Source organism: Erinaceus europaeus, chromosome 8 (genome assembly GCF_950295315.1).
Source record: "Erinaceus europaeus chromosome 8, mEriEur2.1, whole genome shotgun sequence".
Taxonomy (NCBI): Eukaryota; Metazoa; Chordata; class Mammalia; order Eulipotyphla; family Erinaceidae; genus Erinaceus; species Erinaceus europaeus.
The window spans coordinates 71,574,868-71,595,204 of NC_080169.1; the positions used below are offsets into that span (position 1 = coordinate 71,574,868).

At 37.3% G+C, this 20,337-nt stretch overlaps 1 protein-coding gene across 1 annotated transcript in view; it reads right to left on the bottom strand.

The window, feature by feature from the left end:
* RELN (reelin) overlaps positions 1-20,337 on the bottom strand; it is a 561,009-nt gene that overhangs the window by 42,500 nt on the left and 498,172 nt on the right. The window contains exons 46-49 of the mRNA XM_060195660.1: positions 12,503-12,643; positions 10,846-11,023; positions 8,742-8,935; positions 5,370-5,626 (exon numbers count right to left, since the gene is read on the bottom strand). Coding sequence (XP_060051643.1) covers positions 5,370-5,626; positions 8,742-8,935; positions 10,846-11,023; positions 12,503-12,643 — 770 coding nt within the window. The remainder of the gene's footprint in view (positions 1-5,369; positions 5,627-8,741; positions 8,936-10,845; positions 11,024-12,502; positions 12,644-20,337) is intronic.

The following is a 20,337-nucleotide window of genomic DNA, read 5'->3' on the forward strand; positions in this document are numbered from 1 at the left end:
GAAGCAATTACAGAAGCCAGACCTTCCACCTTCTGCACCCCATAATGTCCCTTGATCCATATTTCAGAGGGATAAAGAATATGAAAGCTATGAAGGGAGGGGATGGGATAGGAGTTCTGATGGTAGGAATGGTGTGGAGTTGTACCCTTCTTATCCTATGTTTTTGTCAGCGTTTCCTTTTTATATATATGTAAAAAAAGAATAGGAATGTATCAAGGGAGGGAATGGGATACAGAGTTCTGAGGGTGGGAACTGTGTGGCAATGTACCCCTCTTATCCTATGGTACTGTCAATATTTCCATTCTATAAATAAAAATAAAAAAATGGAGTGTGTGTGTGGGAGGAAACTTAGGAGGCGACTGATAAAACAACTTTCAGTGTGGATAAATTCATAGTTATATAAATTTCGAGTTCATCAAGTTGTATACATTAAATAGCTAGAGTTTTTTTCATATTAATATACTTTAACAAAGTGAGTAAAAATCTCATAAGAATCTATGGAGAATTTAATAAGATTATGACTTGATTATTACAAAGTACATCTTTCTGTCTCAAGCACACACACACAGCTCAAAATTCCTTTTTCTTCTAAAACTGTTTTTTAAAAATATATTCATTTCAGAAAGATTAGAAATTAAATATATCCACATAATGTATCTAATTTAAGATATATACTTTAAATTTATAGACTCAAAGTTTCCCTGAAAATTACCTGTTTTGCTCCAACTCTTAAAATAAAGATGAATGAGTACAACTACAGACTTAGGGCAAGCTGGATGACTTCAAATTATGTCAAATGGAGACCAAACAACTCAAACAGGAATTATTCCTATACCCATGCTGAATCCTTTTGATTTATTTACGTATAATATACATTGTACAGTGGTTTATGTCTGGCATTCAAATGACTATGGAGAAAACCATTATCTGTTAGTTTTCACTGCATGGATTTTGAGTAACATATAATGTTCCACCACAGATATAGGACCTATGAGTCAAAGTGCATAAAGATTTTGAATGCTAATCTAAATGATGCACGCCAATTTACTGTAGGGTACATATTGTATTTTATATTAGAATTGTGTAATCCTGATGCAAGAGGATTTATATTAATCAACAATAACTCAGGAATGTCTTCTGAAAAGTCAGAAACATCTATAAGAAAATATTACAGTTTCTAGGAATAATATTTTGTTCAAGGTAAGAAAGAACCATAAAATTTGTTCCTTCAATTGTACATTATGAATTAAGCCTAAAGTAAAAATTAGTATTTTGGGTACATAAAAAAGTAATATTATTTGCTTTTCTATATACAAAAATAGTGCTTAAACTGTTACTTAACTGTATACTAATATATCATTACATAGAGAAAAATGATACTTTAAGTAAAATTCTGTGTTAAATAAATCTCAATAAACTTTTGGGGAATAAGACTATTTGTCAATGGTGAAAAAAAATTTAAGCTTTTTTTATTTAAAAGAACCTTTATTTTTATTGTTCATCATGACCAAGTGGGAGTTACCCCAGGGATGCAAGGTTGGCTTAATATACATAAATCAATCAACATGATCCACCACATCAATAAAAGCAAGACCAAAAACCACATGGTCATATCAACAGATGCAGAGAAAGCCTTTGGCAAAATACAACATCCCTTTATGATCAAAATACTACAAAAATGGGAATAGATGGAAAATTCCTGAAGATAGTGGAGTTTATATATAGCAAACCTACAGCCAACATCATACTCAATGGTGAAAAACTGGAAGCATTTCCCTTCAGATCAGGTACTAGACAGGGCTGCCCACTATCACCATTACTATTCAACATAGTGTTGGAAGTTCTTGCCATAGCAATCAGGCAGGAGCAAAGAATTAAAGGCATACAGATTGGAAGAGAAGAAGTCAAACTCTCCCTATTTGCAGATGACATGATAGTATACATAGAAAAACCTAAGGAATCCAGCAAGAAGCTTTTGGAAATCATCAGGCAATACAGTAAGGTGTCAAGCTACAAAATTAACATTCAAAAGTCAGTGGCATTCCTCTATGCAAACACTAAGTTAGAAGAAGTTGAAGTCCAGAAATCAATTCCTTTTACTATAGCAACAAAAACAATAAAATATCTAGGAGTAAACCTAACCAAAGAAGTGAAAGACTTGTATACTGAAAATTATGAGTCACTATTCAAGGAAATAGAAAAAGACACAAAGAAGTGGAAAGATATTCCATGTTCATGGGTTGGAAGAATTAACATCATTAAAATGAATAGACTACCCAGAGCCATATACAAATTTAATGCTATCCCCATCAAGATCCCAACCACATTTTTAGGAGAATAGAACAATTGCTACAAATGTGTATCTGGAACCAGGAAAGACCTAGGATTGCCAAAACAATCTTGAGAAGAAAGAACAGAACCAGAGGCATCATACTCCCAGATCTCAAATTATATTTAGAGGGGCATTGTCATCAAAACTGCTTGGTACTGGAACATGAATATACACACTCACCACTGGAATAGAACTGAGAGCCCAGAAGTGAGCCCCCACACCTATGGACATCTAATCTTTAACAAAGGTGTCCAGACTATTAAATGGGGAAAGCAGAGTCTCTTCAACAAATGGTGTTGGAAAAAATGGGTTGAAACATGCAGAAGAATGAAACTGAACTGTTGTAGAGCCAGATGTTGTAGTGAGCGGGCCGCAGAGAAGAGAGAGAGAGGGTCCGGAGCGAAGAGGAAACACAAATCTTTATTCGCGCTGGCACCTCAGAGTTGGGTGTTAGAGAAGCAGGTTGTGCCATGTGGAGGTAGAGAAAATGGCCGCCTCATGCAGTAACCTTTCCTGCGTCTGAACACCAGAGTGAAGCGCTGGCAAGAGAGCGAGGTGCGGAAAACGAAGGGTTTTTATAGGAGTAGCTTTCGTGAGAATGGGAAGGGGGAGGAGTAACCATAGCACTCCAGGATAGGATGACGACTCTCGTGAGAATGGGAGGGGGGAGGAGTAACCAGAGCACTCCAGATATCGCGGGGATATAGACAATGTCCTGAGGGCACAACATGGCTGAACAGGCACTCCGAGAATGTCCCAACTCTCCAGGGAACTAGCAGTAGCCTGAGAGGACAACATGGCAGATGTGACTGCATTGGCACAATTTCCCAGCACTGAACCACTATGTTTCACCAAACACAAAAGTAAGTTCCAAGTGGATCAAGGACCTGGATGTTAGACCAGAAACTATCAGATACTCAGAGGAAAATATTGGCAGAACTCTTTTCTGCATAATTTTAAAAGACATCTTTAATGAAATGAATCTAATTACAAAGAAGACTAGGGCAAGTATAAACCAATGGTACTACACCATATTAAAAAGCTTCTGCACAGCAAAAGAAACCAACACCCAAAGAGACCCCTCACAGAATAGGAGAAGATCTTTACATGCCATACATCAGACAAGAGTTTAATAACTAAAATACATAAAGAGAATATTTTTCTGTTAAGGATTTATAGTAACATTATACTGCATCATAATAAACTAGTGAATCAATGAGAATGTAAATATTCAACTACATTAAAATGACACAAATTACAGAAGTAATTAATTTTTTAAAATTTCAAAGAAACAGTAGTGCATAGGGAAGTAATCAGGGTTTAATTTAAAAATGAGCAAAAATAGGATATAAAACATAATTGTGTTAACATTTTTAATATTTAAAAAACACAATTAATATTATTATTTAATATTAATAAACACACATTAGCTGTTTAAATTTAATATGTTAAAACCCTAGGAAATAAAGACTAAGAAAATACTAAGATATTGATGACAGTTACCTTGTGAATAATTTTTGTTTATTCTCATGATTTTAAATTATTATAATATTTCAGATTTATTTATTTTTTGTGAGAGAAACCAAGAGACACAGAGAGAAGAGGGAGGCATCGGGGCCTGGTGGTGGCATACCTGGTTGAGTGCACATCTTACAGTGCTCAAGGACCCAGGCTCAAGCCGCCAGTCCCGACTTGCAAGGGGAAAGCTTTGCGAGTGCTGAAGCAAGTCTGCAGGTGTCTCTCTCCCTTTCTATCTCCCCCTTACCTCTTGCTTTCTGGCAGTCTCTATTCAATAAATAAAGATAATTTTAAAAAATCAGAAAATAAATAAATAAATAAATAATAAAAACTGTGGTCCAGGAAGTGATGCAGTGGATAAGGTATTGGACTTTCAAGTATGAGGTTCAGAGTTCAATGCCTGGCAGCAAATGTACCAGAGTGATGTCTGGTACTCTCTCTCTCTCTCCTTCTATCTTTCTCAACAATAAATAAATAAATAAATAAATAAAATATTTAATAAATAAAGAAATAAAAACTTTAAAAAAGAGAGAGAAGAGGGAGTGAAAGAGAGGCACTTGCAGTACTGCTCCACCACTTGTAAAGTTTGGTCTCAGTTCTTTACACATGATATTAGCCTGCTTGTGCATTACCTGGTGCATCACTGCCCAGTCCCCCAAATATTTTAAATTACTACAATTATTTAAATTTTACATTTTTCTCAGCCTATGATTAATTTGACAAGAAGGTTTTTGTCAGACTGTCCTTTTTAAATTCCCTTTTATTGTCCTTTTTGTTTCTTTTTATTGTTGTTGTCATTGTTGGATAGGACAGAGAGAAATGGAGAGAGGAGGTGAAGACAGAGGGGGAGAGAAAGACAGACGCCTGCAGACCTGCTTCCCTGCTTGTGAAGGCGGGGGCTTGAACCGGGATCCTTACGCTGGTCCTCACGCTTTGCGCCATCTGTGCTTAAGCCGCTGCACTCTGCCCGACTCCCCAGACTGTCCTTTCTATGCAAAATTCTAAGACTTCATTGGGTCTGATATAGCCCACTGTCTACCTAGCATGGCTTTTTTTTTTTTTTTTTTTTTTTGATAAAGACAGATAGGGAGTGAAAGAGATCACAATATAGAAACTTCCTTCAATGTGGTGGTGGCAAGCTGGTACCTAAGTTGCATACATGGTAAAGCAGTACTTATCCAAATAAGCTATATTTCTAGAGTGGTGTCTTTATTTTTATTTTTTGCTGTTTGAACAACATATATAGTGTGAGTATTAGGTTTATAATAGAACACTACAATTTTAAATGAATATACCATATTTTAAATATAATAACCAAAGGGGCCAGACAGTGGTGGACCTCGTCCTTGCACATGGTAACTTGCGTACTCAGCATAGTGTGTTACCACCTAGTCCCCTCCTCTACTGTTTCTACACTATTTGAGAATCTATAAAGAATGCCATGTACCACTCTTTGAAAAGACTCAAATCTAAACTGCATTTTCACTGCAGTTTTATTTAGCTTATGTGAAATATTCACCTGCAGTTTTGTCCTCCATGAACATATCAAATGCAATTCTCCCAACAGGGCCAGAGTCTGCAGGAGAGCGCTCGTGCTGGGGCACTGGGGCACTGCTGAAGGTATCCAACATGACAGTCCTCTGGTCAGCAGAACCTGAGATGAGGACATTGTCGATGGCCCAGTCATTCTGATCCAGGCCATCATGTCTAGGTTGCCACCAGCGGAAACGAGTAGCAATCTCTTTCGCATCAGGAGGGAGAAGAATATTCACAAATCTGTGAGAAAATGATGGCAGGGAAAAACTTGTCAAACATCTCAAGCAAGTAAAAAGATGTATAATCAGAAAGAAGTCAGTTCACTTCACATGTTGGCTGAGAGGATAATGTAAACTAAAATAGTTAAAAAAGACAAAGTGGTTCGATTTTATGAAGTGCTAAAATCTTGAAACTGAGCAAACGGAATGTGAATACATCCAAGCATCCTGGAACTATCAACTTACTCTAATTTTCCATGAGGAAAACTTGGACTATGTATATATATTTGCTTGCTGTGGGGCCTTTCTGTATGGTAACTTGATTTCATTTTACTCCTGCAAACATCAGTACTTTGCTTGGAATATGGACATGAGGATGCTTGGGCTTTCAGCATGAGGATGTTAGGCTGTAAATATTCTCAGTTGACTGGATTGACAATGGCTTGTCAACATGTTCTACTGAAAACATTATACAAAGAAATACTAATTGAAAACCATGGGCTGACAAGGTATGCTCTCCTTGACTCTGTTGCCAGTACAGTCCTGGATATACACAGTTCTATGATTACTTTTTTTTTTTTTTTGCCAACAGGGCTATTGCTGAAGCTATGTGTCTGCATGATAATTCTACTGCTTAGGGCAGCCATTTTTCTTTTTTAAAAATTTATTATTATTATTATTATTATTAGATAAGTCAGAAACTGAGAGGGGAAAAGGGAAAGGGAAACAGAGGGGGAGAGAAAGAGAGACACCTGCAATACAGCTTCACTGTTCCTGAAGTATTCCCCCATGCAGGTGAGGAGTGGGGCTATGAGCCCAGGTCCTTGCATATGGTAACCTGTACTCAACCAGAAGCCAATTAATAGGAACTTTAACCAAGTGGAAATAAGGTGAAAAATACTCCTGAAGCACAGTTAAATATATTCAGCCCCTCCTCCTGAAATGTATTACACTCATTTAAATTTAGTCATAATTCATAAAATCTTTCGAGGGGAAATAGTTTCCTGAGATTTACTCTCTCTGCTGCATAGTCTTATCTTTTGTCCATGCAAATATAACTCCTTTCTTTTTTCCTTCCTTTTTATTGTGGAGATTAATGGTTTACAGTAAATATGATTATTGACACATGGGCATATATATATATATATATATATATATATATATATATATATATTTTTTTTTTTTACCAGAGCACTGATCAACTCTGGCTTATGGTGGTGCAGAGGACTGAACCTAGGACTTCAGAGCCTCAGGCATGAGAGTCTGTTTGCATAACCACAAGGCTATCTACCCCATCCTGGGTAGAATTTCTCATCTCTCCATGACAGGTGTCTAGAAAACACTCTCACCTGAGTCTAGGTCCCTTTCTACCATCATGCACCAGGACCTGACATGTACCCCCACCTCCAGGTCCTTTGCTTTAGTGCAATCCACCAAATCCAGTCTGAGTTCTGCTTTGTGTTTCTCCTTCTGTTCATGTTTTTCAACATTTGTCCATGAATGAGATCATCTCATATTCATCCTTTTCTTTCTGGCTCAGAAACTTACCCCCCTTTAAATTATTTTTTAAAATAATTCATTCACTTTTTCATTCAGACCAAGGGGCAGAGACAGGCAGACTGCACAGCAGCATAGCTTTTGCCAATGCCATGGTATGATATGCCCTCATGGTGCTGAGACTCAAGCCTGCACTGCACATATGGCAAAGCATATGCCCTACCTGATGGGCTACAGCTCAGGGCCCTATTTTGAGTTTTCCTCCATGCACAGGTAAACCTATTGAATTTGATTGATCATCAACAACACCTGAAAATTGTTTGAAGTTTTATCTAATGTTTAGGCAGACTATCCTTAGGGATTATTACTCATATTCCTTCTTTTGGTCTTTTTTAAAAAAATATTTATTTTTATTTATTTATTCCCTTTTGTTGCCCTTGTTGTTTTATTGTTGTAGTTATTATTGTTGTCATTGTTGTTGGATAGGACAGAGAGAAATGGAGAGGGGAGGGGGAAGACAGAGAGAGGGAGAGAAAGATAGACACCTGCAGACCTGTTTCACCGCTTGTGAAGCGACACCCCTGCAGGTGGGGAGCCAGGGCTTGAACCAGGATCCTTATGCGGATCCTTGTGCTTAGCACCACCTGCGCTTAACCCGCTGTGCTACAGCCCGACTCCCTCTTTTGGTCTTTTATTTAGTCTATATTTCTTGACTGGGAATGTTATTCATTCTTTTGTTCTACTTCTTTTCCCTCTACTTTATATGTTCTACTTCTTTGCGGCTCTCCCTTTTTTCTCTCTTCTTTTCTCCTTATCTATTAAAAAGAGCTATTTATCTACTTATCCCTAGAGAAAGGTGGGGGGGAGAAGGAGAGTGCTGCTTATCTGTGACTTACAGTGATGCTAGGGATTGAACACAAGACTTCTGGGATCTTGGACATGCAAATTCCATACTCTGATAAATGTGTTCTTTTTCATTTATAACAACCACAAGACTTTTTTCTATTTATTTTTATAGTGTTTGTTCCATTTATAGAACTAAGGGCTGGAAAATAATAAAATGTAAATATCTTTAAAAGACCTCGAGTCTGTTTTTTAAAATTCCTTATTTAAACATACTTAATAAACACAATGTATAATCAATTTAAAATTTTTTATTCTTTAAAAAAAATTCAAGGATAAAACTGTTTATTTTACTTTAATTTTATAACCAGAGCACTGCTCAGCTCCTGCTTATAATGGTGCTAGGTACTGATTCTGGGAGTTTTGCTGCTTCAGTCATATGTTTTTTTTGTTGTTGTTGTTTTTGTGCATAACCACTAGCTATCTCCCCAGCCCCAAAATATTTATTTTTAAGAGGCAGAAAGTAATCAATATGACCAATGAGAAAAGTCTAGCAGCTGTTACACATGAAAAAGAGCACATTTATCAAAGTAAGTAAAATAAGGAAGAAGGTAAGAGAAGAAAAGAAAGGACTGGGGAAATAGGTCAGTGTGTAAATGTCCTAGAGATGTCCTTTACCAAATTCATTTATTATCATATTGAGGCCCTCTAGGGTAAATTTTGGAATTTAAATGTGGCCTTCCCACAACCTTCTTTGCCCATCATACTGATTATTAAAAATAAAGTAGAATACAAACCCAGGTTTACTGTACTGGTCATAGAATATTTCCATCAGCAGATTCCACGTAATGCCACCATTGACAGAATATTCCAAGAGAACACCTTGGTTGCGGTTGTTCGGTGTAATCAGGCATCCATACATAAAGTAAAACTGGATGAACTCAGCATGAGTGAGATTTAGATCCACTGTGACTAACATTCGACTACAACCCTGAGGAAAAGCAGAAAGCAACAAAATAGTGGTAAGAAAATGTGACCCCAGATTATAGGTGTTATCTGACTTCCATTCATATATATCTATATCTATATCTATATCTATATCTATATCTATATCTATATCTATATCTATATCTATATCTATATCTATCTTTTGTAATCAAGTTATATGATGATAAAAGATTGGTGTTTGTATCATTTTGCTTGCCATTGCACTGCTCCTAATGAATAATAGGTACTTAGCAAGTATTTGTTGAACTTTGAAATTTCACTCTAAAGACCTACTTTCAAAGGGATACACATTCTATTTCTTTTTATTTCTTTATTCGTTTATTTGTTTTATGGAGGGAGGGAGGAAGGGAAGGGAAAAAAGATAGGGAGAGAAAAGGGGGAGAAGAGAGAGAGCCCCACTCTATCATTTTATGTGGTATGGGAGATTGAATTCAGGGTCTCATGTATGCAAACTATGTAACTATTCTATTTCTGAGCCATTCCCCTAACTCTTTGAATGACAATCTTTTCTAAGAAGATTTCCTATTTTTTTAAATATGTAACATGAGAGTTGGAATTAAAATAATTGTTCTACTTTTTTATTAAGCCATTTTCTAGTTATTCATAGACATTCATTAGCTTTTGAAAAAGATACCAGCTATACCATCTTGTTTTAATATGAAACTTAAAGATATTTATATCTGAAAACTTTATGTAGTTGAATTATAATGATTTACAACAGTTTTAATGCTTTTTTCTTCTTCTTTTTTCATTTTTATTGAGGGGGTTAATGGCTTACAGTGTAGCTGTTGGGACATGGGCACAATACTCCCTCATCTCTCTGTCAATCATACAACAGGACCTCAAAGTTTCCTTTACTCCCTCTCTCCCTCTCCCTTCCCAGAGTGCTTTCCTTTGGTGCAGTAAATCATGCCCAGTCCGAGTTTTGCTTTGTCATTAATCTTTCTGTCTTTATTTCTTTAGTTATACCTGTAAGAGATCATTCGGTATTTGTACTTCTCTTTTTGACTTATTTCACTTAATATGATATCTTCAAGTTCCATCTAACATGAGAACAAGGAGATACATGAATTTTTCTAAAATAATTTCTCTTATTTATTTATTTTTTTGCCTCCAGGGTTATTGCTGGGGCTCAGTGCCTGCACTACGAATCCACTGCTCATGGAGGCCATTTTTTCCCATTTTGTTGCCCTTGTTATTTTTATTGTTTGCATTGCTGTTGTTGTTACTGGATAGGGCAGAGAGAAATAGAGAAAGGAGGGGAGGCAGGGGGGTAGAGAAAGATAGACACCTGCAGACCTGCTTCACTGGCTGTGAAGCGATCCCCTGCTGCAGGTGGGGAGCTGGGGGTTCCAACCAGGATCTTTATGCAGGTCCTTGCAGTTCGTGCCATGTGTGCTTAACCCACTGCAGTACCGTCGACCCATTTAATTAATTAATTAATTTTTGCCAGAGCAAAAGATAGCTTATACTAATGAATAAGTGTTGTTAGTAAATTCAAGAAATACTGGAGGTCATTTTCCAGATTTTTGGCTCCTTAAATCCCAAAGCTGTTATAGGCAGAAGAGTTTTCAATTAGAGTATCATCCAGATGGAAGATGCTCACATATGGTGCAAACACTTTCTCATAGGGTAGAAATTCATCTCTTTTAAAATATATACTCAAATATGCATTGTGTTGACACTACCCTGCATTATTAAACTGTCTCAAGTGATAGGATTATGTGGAAAATAATAATTTTTGATTTGTATAAAATTGCAAGTTCAGATCAGGATTACACATAGAGTAATTAATTCAGTGTATTGATTTGCTCATGAAAGTTCAAGAGAGACTCAACATTTGGCAGGAACTCAAAATAAGCAGAAAAGACTAGCCAGGAGCCTGGCACTCACCCCACTGAAATGGAGAGCCATTCCTGAAGCCACAGCTCCACACACTGTACTTAATTTTCCTCCGTTCACAGTCAGCCAGTTCTGATTGGATGGAGCTCTATTGAAGTTATCTTTGAGTTGGGTGGGGAGGCTGGTCTCTGGCTCCTCACAGTATAGGCCACCCCACTGCTCGTCACAGCTGGGTACAGAGAAAGAGAAAGAAAAAGTCAACATCAGACCAAGCCCCCATCAATGTATTCTCAAACGAGTGAAATCAATTCTCCTTCCTAGTCCAGGATGATAAAACGATTTCTTATCTTCACTGAGCTTGCCAGAGTCCACCTACTCTTTGTAACAATGTTTTGCAATGTTTCGGGCCAGAAATGAGCTGTGAACTAACTGCTGCTGGGCTTTCCTGAAGTAGTAATTTAGGTTTATAGATGGGGAGGTAGGAGCAATCTCAAAGAATTTACTAATGCCCCAACTCTATAGGACTCAGCTCTGGATGACTGATAGACAATTACAAATACAAAACTAAAATGGTAAGTCCTAATAATTTATGAAATTGGTTGAACAGAGTCTTTGGACCAATTAGGAATATAAGAGGCCATATTCCAAACAGCAGAAAAATATTTTATGATCAAAGGATCAACTTTCTAGTTCAGTGTGAATGGAAACACAGAACTTGGAGGGATCTGAGGTCATTCTGGACATACCTTAGTTTCACTTTCAGGTCCACAGAGATCAGTGGAGAAGGGGTTGTGAGTTCTCTATCAGTGTCTTTAATCATACTACCTGATCAAATAGCATAGTCTTTGGAAGTAAAGCACAGAGAATTGCAGTACATAATACACACTAAAACTCTTTCTCCCCTTCTCACTCTCTCTCTCTTCTTTTTCTCCTCCTCCTCTTTTTTCTTCTCCGTCTTCTCCTTCTTCCCCTTCTCCTCCTCCTTCTTCCTCTTCCTCTCTTCCTCCTCCTCCTCCTCTTCTTCTATTTCTATTTTACCAAAGTACTGCTCAGCTCTGGGTTAGGCTGGTGGTGGGGATTGAACCATCGATATTGAAGCCTCAGGCATGAGAGCCTTTTTGCATAATCACTATGCTATCTATCCCCACCCATCCCCTTTCTCTATTTAGATCTGTCCAAAGATGCTACAGCTAAGAGTAATACAAGAGATTTCTCTATCAAACATGCCAAGTAAATTGAAGAGGCAATTATATAATTTCTGATGCAAACAATATGAGACTATCAATTAAACTACAGTAGTGCATTTAATTCTATATATATTCAGATCTAAGTAAGAAAATGACTTATAGTGTATTATTTTTAGTCAGAACACAATGAACTCTTGAACCTCCGCTAATGTCTTTTTCAAGGCTCAGGTGTATCACAGAAATACAGAAAGAAATAAAACAGTCAATCATAATCCATCTGTTTCCTAATCAGATAGCTATTGTTCTGCTCCAAATCTCTAAGTAAGAATGAACAGACAGTCTCCATCAATTCCATAGCCATCTCAGTATCATATTTTGGGAGAAGTGTGTAATCTAAAGTAGCTGAGGGAGTGATTAAAACACACACACACACACACACACACACACACACACACACGCACATCTTCTGACTGGAATATGAATCAGAAACTTTCTAAAGAAGAAATAAATAAAATACTTACACACAGTTCCCTTGAATACACCTTCCATGGCCACTGCACATATCTATGCAGCCGTCCCCAATGTAGACATTATCTATTGCCCATGTTTGCTGTTTGTCAAAAGGAGCTGGTTGATGCCAGCGGAAACGAGTTGCTTGGGACCTTTGAAGTAAAATGAGAATTATAATGAAGGATGTGTGTTCTAGTATTTCTGAACAAGTTCATAGAGAGGTGTGACTAAAAGCCCAAGCATCCTCACTCATCCACTGCAATAAGAACTCTACTGCAATTAGAGCTTTAATTATTGCCATACTCTATGCAAATCTTTGATTAACAAAGTCAGATTAAACTAAATTAAAGTTAGATTAAACCAGACTCTCGATACATAGCTTGAGAATATACTTTGGGACAGTGATTTTTCCAAATCTTGTGAAAACAGACTATCTTAAACTAGAAACATGGAGGAACAGTGAGCCCTGAATTCCTTCTTTCCTTTCTTTCTATCCCTTTCTTTCTTTTTTCTTTCTTTCTTTCTCTTTCTTCCTTTTCTTTCTTTCTTTCTTTCTTTCTTTCTTTCTTTCTTTCTTTCTTTCTTTCTTTCTTTCTTTCTTTCTTTCTTACCAGAATACTGCTCAGCCTCCCTCCTTCCTTCCCTCCCTCCCTCCTTCCTTTCTTTCTCTCTCCCTCCCTTCCTTCTCCTTCCTTCCTTCCTTCCTTCCTTCCTACCTTCCTTCCTCTCCTCCCCTCCCCTCCCTTTCTTTCCTTCCTTCCTTCCTTCCTTCCTTCCTTCCTTCCTTCCTTCCTTCCTTCCTTTCCTTCTTTCTTTCATACCAGAACACTGTTCAGCTCTGGCTTCTGGTGGTACTGGGGATTGAACCAAAGACTTATGGTGCTTCAGGCCTGAATGTTTTTTTGCATAGCCATTACACTATTTCTCCAGCCCTAAACCATTACTTGTGTATGGGAGTCACAGTGAAGTGATGTCAGGGCTGCTGCTGCTTTTAATATGCAAATCAGAGAAAGATGTCTTTGAGTAGCTACAATTCCTTTGTATTTGACTGGGGAAGTCAAATAGCTTGGGCTTGGACTTCTACTCGTTTCTTAAACTCAGACACTTCTGTATGTGTTGGGCATATTGATCCACCTTTCATAGCACTGCTGAGGAAAGCCCCAAAGAAAGCCTTAAGATTTAGTAGGAGTATAAATCAGAGGGATAGATGAAACTCTAGATAATTGAGCAGAGTGCAGGAAGAATAACAAATAAGACTAGGCTAATTTTATATTGATGTAAATGTAATGTAGGCAAACTAAAACAGAGATTCCCTCAATCTGAAACAAATATATTTGTTTAATATGCATTCTTCTTCTTCTTCTTTTTTTAGTTTGTCTAGAAGCACTAATAAACATAATTTCAGAGACACTAGATGGCAGTAAAATTCAAACAATTCCCGAGGCTTAAGTGAGTCAACATTCAAAGGCCTGAAGGGAAAATAATCAGTCAAAACAAGTTTTGCATTATTGATTCATGCACTTTTTTTTGTTTGTTTGTCTTTTGCCTCCAGTTGCTGGGGCTCTGTGTCAGGCATTAAGAATCCACAGCTCCTGGCAGCCATTTTTTCCCTTTCTTTCTCCTCCCCACTCCCATTTTTTTTTTTTTTATAAGACAGACAGAAATTAAGAAGGGAGAGGTAAATAGAGAGGGAGAGAGAAAAATAGACATGTGCAGACTTGCTTCACTTCTCATGAGGCATCCTCTCTTCAGTGGGGAACAGGGGGTTTGAACCCAGTTCCTTGCTTGGACCCTTGCACATGTGCCCTTAACCAGGTGTACCACAACCTGGCAAGATTTATATACTTTTGTCATATAGAATTTTACTCATTTGACTGAGAGATATCTGTTTCAGATAGTACAAAGAGAAAACAACAATAAAGATTTTTATACTTTCTTTTCTCCTCCTCCTCCTCCTTCTCCTCCTCCTCCTTCTCCTCCTTTTTTAACCAGAGCACTGATCAGCTTTGGCTTATGGTGGTGCAGGGGGCTGAACCTGGGACTTCCAATAAAGATTTTTATACATTCTAACTGAACACTTCTATTAAGTTTAGAAAGGAGACTTTGCTTAAGGTAGGCCCTGTCTTCTTCCTAAGTCCTTGCTACTCATTTTTTGAACCCTGTTTTTCTATCAGTTCCGAAATCTTATGAAACTCTTCTTCTGCATACTTTCCCCATTTTTTCCTGGTTAATATATTATATACAAATTTAATATAAATATTATTATTATTTTTACCAGAGCACTACTCAACTCTGGCTTATAGTAGTGTATGGGATTGAAACTGGGTCTTTGAGGACTCACACATGAATGTCTGTTGCATTACCATTATGCCTTCTCTCCACCATTCCCCTAAAATTTTATACATGTTCCATCAAAGTCTTTATTACCTTGTATTAAGAGTGCTTGTATATACACACAGATTCCTCTGTTGGATTCTTCTCCGAAGTTATTATTTTACTGTTGGTGAAACTTTTAGATGGGTCTTTCTTCTTCTAGCGTTTGCCCTTCTTCCGTAGCCAGTTAATGGGCTTTGGAAGTGACTGGGATCCATGTGGATTCAGTCGGCTAGGAAGGATCGTCAGTTTCCCCAATGAATGGGTACTCACGGGACGGGCCTTTATAAACATTTACTGGAAAAATATTGAATAATAGCAATAAAAATATTCAGAAAGAGTTAAATTGGGAATAGCAGTAAAGATGCACAGGTCAAGTCAGAGAGGTCTTGTAATATGGGTGGGCAGGCACTAGGAGTCAGTCAGGGAAGGGGCAGTGGTTTGATGGCAATTAGAGGGAAAGAGCTTCCTAGCAGCTGAGAGGTAGTATGTACTACCTCAGAGGTGGCAAGCTTTCTGTTCAGTTGTGTTTAATTACAGTCCAGGAAGTCACTTAGCAGAGTGATTATAAAGAAGCTTCAAGAGTCAGATGCATTGTTGTGGTTGATGGTAACTTTAAATATAAAATTGAAATAAGATTGATGATACTTAGTGAAGTAAATATGGAGGCAAAATATAGCTACTGAATTATCTCACTTATATATGTGATCTGTAGAACTGAAACACATGAATTTGCAAAAAAAAAAAAAAAAAGAACCAGATTGTCTCTAAGATTTTGTGAAAGTTACAGTGGTTATTATTGGGGGGAGGGGAGAAAGGACACAGACCTTTGGTGGTGGATGTGGTGTGGAACTCTGCCCCTATAATCTTATAAGCCATTATTAAATCACTAATACAAATAAAATAACAAGATTGAGCTATTTTAAATTAATTCATTAGTTAGTTAATGAATGAGAGAGGGAGGGAACCGGCACATTACTCTGGCATATGTGATGCAAAAGATCAAATTTGGGACTTCATGCTTCTAAGTCCAATGCTCTAGCCATTGCCCACCCCTGCTCCCCTCTTCTGGGCTGCAGGGTAATAGCTTCTAACCATGATATTTTGGGTTTGTTTAACTCTGTGATGCATCACAGAAAACAAGGGAGATCACATGCAAAGCCACAGTTGACTGATAGGAATAACAAGGGAAGGTATAATCTGCATTCTGACATGGCTCAGGTCTATATTCACGATAACTAACTTGATATGCATAAGGAGGGAGTTAGATAATTTCTAAGGTCTCATCTCAAATGTAATTATTTACATCCCTGGGCATTATGACACCTGGTAATTAGGTACCCATGAAACAGGCATATATAGTATGATTTTAAAAGAAAACACTTTCACCAAGAGGATGAATTATAATATAAATTAAAAAACTCAAGTCTTACAACCTCATCACTGTATCCTGGAACCTCACCTCTCCAGAGTCTTATCAGACCAGGGAAAGATAGAAACAGGCGGAGGTATTGATCAACCTGCCAATGTCCATGTCCAGTGAAGGAGCAATTACAGAAGCCAGAACTCCCACCTTCTGCACCACATAAAGAATTTTGGTCTATACTTCCAGTGGGGGAGAAATGATAGGGGGAAGATGACCAGAGGGTTCTGAACTCTAACTCCATCAGAACCCAGAAAGAGTAGAGGAAAAAAAGGAAGGGCATTCAGAACTAGGAATAGGTATAGGTGTGACTTAGAAATAAAGAGAAGATGGGATCATTGAAAAAGAAGGGCAAAATGTATACAAATATAGACATATAGTTATAGAAATAATAGTCAACCCATATCTGTGACCTTGGGAGAACTATAGCTTCCAGTAGAGTGAGTGAGGCTACAGAAGTTTGGTGGTAGGAATGGTGAGGACTTATACCCCTGCTATCTTACAGTTTTGTAGATCAATATTAAGTTACTAATAAAATTAAATAAATACAAATAAATTCAAGTCTGAAAAAAAAAAGAACTAAAATTTGGAAGTTGAAGGGCCAAGAGTTATTCCCAGCCCTGTCACAACTTCATTATGTAAAAAGGTCAAATTACTTATGTTTACAAGTTGACAATTCCCCATCAGCAAAAGTAACTACCCATCTCACAACAGCATTGTGAAAATTAATTAGTTCATGTTTACCAAGACCTGCAAGAATCTTGGTGATGTCCCTTGGCAGGTGTCATCATTTATCCTGAAACTTCCTTATAATGATGCCTTCAAACAGCTGCTGCTCCTTAGAGTTGAGGGAAAGTGGGACCTTAGGAGACTTTTTTTCCCACATTCCTGCAGACTCTCTCTCTTTGCTTCTTAATTTCGATCATGTCCTCTCTGTTGACAGTACATACTAAGAACTACATAAACACATTTTTCTAAGTAGTTACTGTTACTGTCAATGATATGATTTCCACCATTTCCCCCAGGAAACTTTTCCTGAACTTCCTTCACACTTTCAGTCGGTTTGTATTCACAGTTCAGTCTTTGTATCTTCTCTTTCCCCAAGATAACGTTATAATTTTTATAATAATTTATTTATTTTATTATATTGGACAGAGTGAGAGAAAAATTGAGAGGGAAGGGATAGACAGACAGACAGACAGAGAGAGAGAGAGAGAGAGCGAGAGAGAAACTGATTTGCAGCACAGCTTCAGTGCTTATGAAGCACCCTGCCCATAGGTAAGGACCAGGAGCTTAAACCAGGTTTCTTTCTCACTGTTATTGCATACTGGAATGTATGTGCTCTGCCAGGTGTGCCACTGCCTGGCTTCTGCGGGATAAATCTCTACTAATCAGGGCTGGGTGGGGGTGCACCTGACTGAGTGCACATGTTACAGTGCACAAGGACCTGGGTTCAAGCCTCTCGCCCCCAACTGCAGGGGAAGCTTTGTGAGTGGTGAAGCAGGGCTGCAGGTGTCGCTCTGTCTTTCCCCCTCTGTATCTCCCTTTTTCTCTCTCAATTTTTGGCTATCTCTACCCAATAAATAAATAAGAATAATAAAAATTAAAAAATTTCTACCTATAAAGTTATTGCTATCATTATCACTGTCAGGAGAAAAGTCTTTTGATAGAAACAATGCATGGATTAAAAAAACATCTTTACCCTTCCCTGATGTTTCTTTTATTCTTAAAGAGATATATAAATTATTTAGGACTAGGAAATGTAGCCCAACATTCCCACTCTACTAATGAAGGAGCTGAGATCAAATAATTAAGTCACACAGATTCACAAATGAATTGAGGTAAGGCAACAGTCTCCTGATTCATTACTGTTTTGTATTCTCAATGAGAATACACTCAACACTTTATTCTAAACTTTATAAAATAGTTCTACCTCTAACATAACCCAAAATATGAGCAGTTGTAGCAGTTGTTTAGGTATGGAAGGCTTGTGTGCATTGGTGTTTTATACATATGTATATGTTTATTTATCTTGACTTTGCAAATCATTGTCATAGGCAAACCACTGTCAAGGCATAGTTGTCTTGTTAGCCTAATTCTGTCTTTGTATCTGGCATAAAAGTCCCTCTAATAGACTATTTCATTGTGCTAGGCAGAGTGGGGAATATTCCAGAGCAGATAAGTAAATGACTAATAAGAACATGAAAAATTCTTAGCATCATTAGCCACTAGAGAAATAAAAACCAAAATGAGATACAACTTCATATCCATCAGGATGACTAATAAGAAAAATGGCAAGAGCAAATGTTGGCAAGCGTGGAGACATTAGTGCCTTCATATACTGGTTGGGGATTATATAAAAAATATAATTATAATTACATAGCCATTATAGAAGACAAGTTATCAGGTTCTAAAGTGTTAAATATAGAGTTACCATATGACCCAGCAATTCCAGTCTTAGACATATGTCTGGAAACTGCATATGTCAGTTCATCCAAACAGAGGGTCATGAGCTGTGTTCTACTGATACCAGCTAGAAAGTATGCTCTATAAAGAATGTGTGGGTACCAGGAATGTGAATGAACTAATTGTGATGAAGGACTCTAAAAAGTTGATCTATTCAACAAGGGTCAAGGAGAGCCTGTTCTGAGAGAGTTCCTTATGAAGAAGACACTGAGCTACAAACAAACAAGCAAAATAAAAATAAAATAAACAGCAACAAAGAGCATCACATTCAAGGATGAAAATGAGGGGATGGCTATTGCAAAAGGTTTTGTACAGCTGATTCATTTCATAGGCGTGGGTACAAGAATGGGGGGGGGGTTATACAACTTCTTAGATTAGAGCTGAAAGAACCTGCTAAGAATCTTCTGACTTAGTACAGAATGAAGCTACTCTCTCATTGTCCTGGATGCCAGTCAGAGGCTGGAAGAACAGAGATTTGGCAGTCAGCAGGGACAATTTAATTTAATTTAATTAAAACATTTCAGAGTTTCTGGTATAAAAACTCTCCTTGGAGTTCCTCAGGAGGTGGAGTACTGGTAAGTGTTGAATTTTCAAGAATGAAGATCTTAGTTTGATTCCTGGCCTCATATGTGTCAGAACAATGTTCTGGTGGTCTCTCTCTCTCTCCCCCCTTGCTCTCTTTTTCATAAATAAATAAGTAAGTATTCTTTAAAAAGAAATTTGACTATGATTAACACGGAATTTTTAGGACATAAAACACTGTAATATTCTGGAATTTTAAAATAACATGTATCTGTCTATGAAAGACTATATACTATCATTTTAAAATTCTTCCTGAACTTCTTACAGTATAATGAAGTCTGAATACTAACATGAGAGGAGAAAGTGTTTGGATTACAGGTTATGACCCTAAACAATGTGATAAAGGTAAGGTACCCTCATAGGATGACCTAGATCTTTCTTGATATCTCTCTGGAACTTGGGTGAACAGTGCATTACAGTTAGCAGCTGAAGAATTTAAATGAACTACCCTATAAAGTCTTTCTTTATAAAGAATAAGTGGAGAACTTTGAAACTATCTTGACTGTGGGTCTGTGGGAGAAGTCAAAGAAATTATGCCTTAGACCTTGCCTTTAAAACAGAGACCAGGTACTTGGGTACTAAAGGAGTTTTATGAGACTTATCAGCCAATTATAATAATTTGTATTCTAATTTGAAAAAATTATGCCACACCAAGAGACACTGAGTACTGAGTTGGCTCTGAATAAGGAATTAGCAATATTTTTATGATAATCTTAGTTTTTTATGCTCTTCTAGAGTACACATTAAAATATTTCAGTTGAAATGGTTTGGTGTTTTGGATTGTTTCAGATAATATGGGGGTGGGATGAGTGGTGTTATTGATGAATTAAAGTTGGTCATGAGTGAATAACTGGTGAAGGTAAGGGCTGATTATATGGAAATTAAGTATACTATCTATATAATTGTGTGTGTTTGTCTCTTTTTGAAAATAAATTTTTAGGGAGTAGGGTGGTAGCGTAGCGGGTTAAGTGCACGTGGCACAAAGCGCAAGGACCAGCGTTA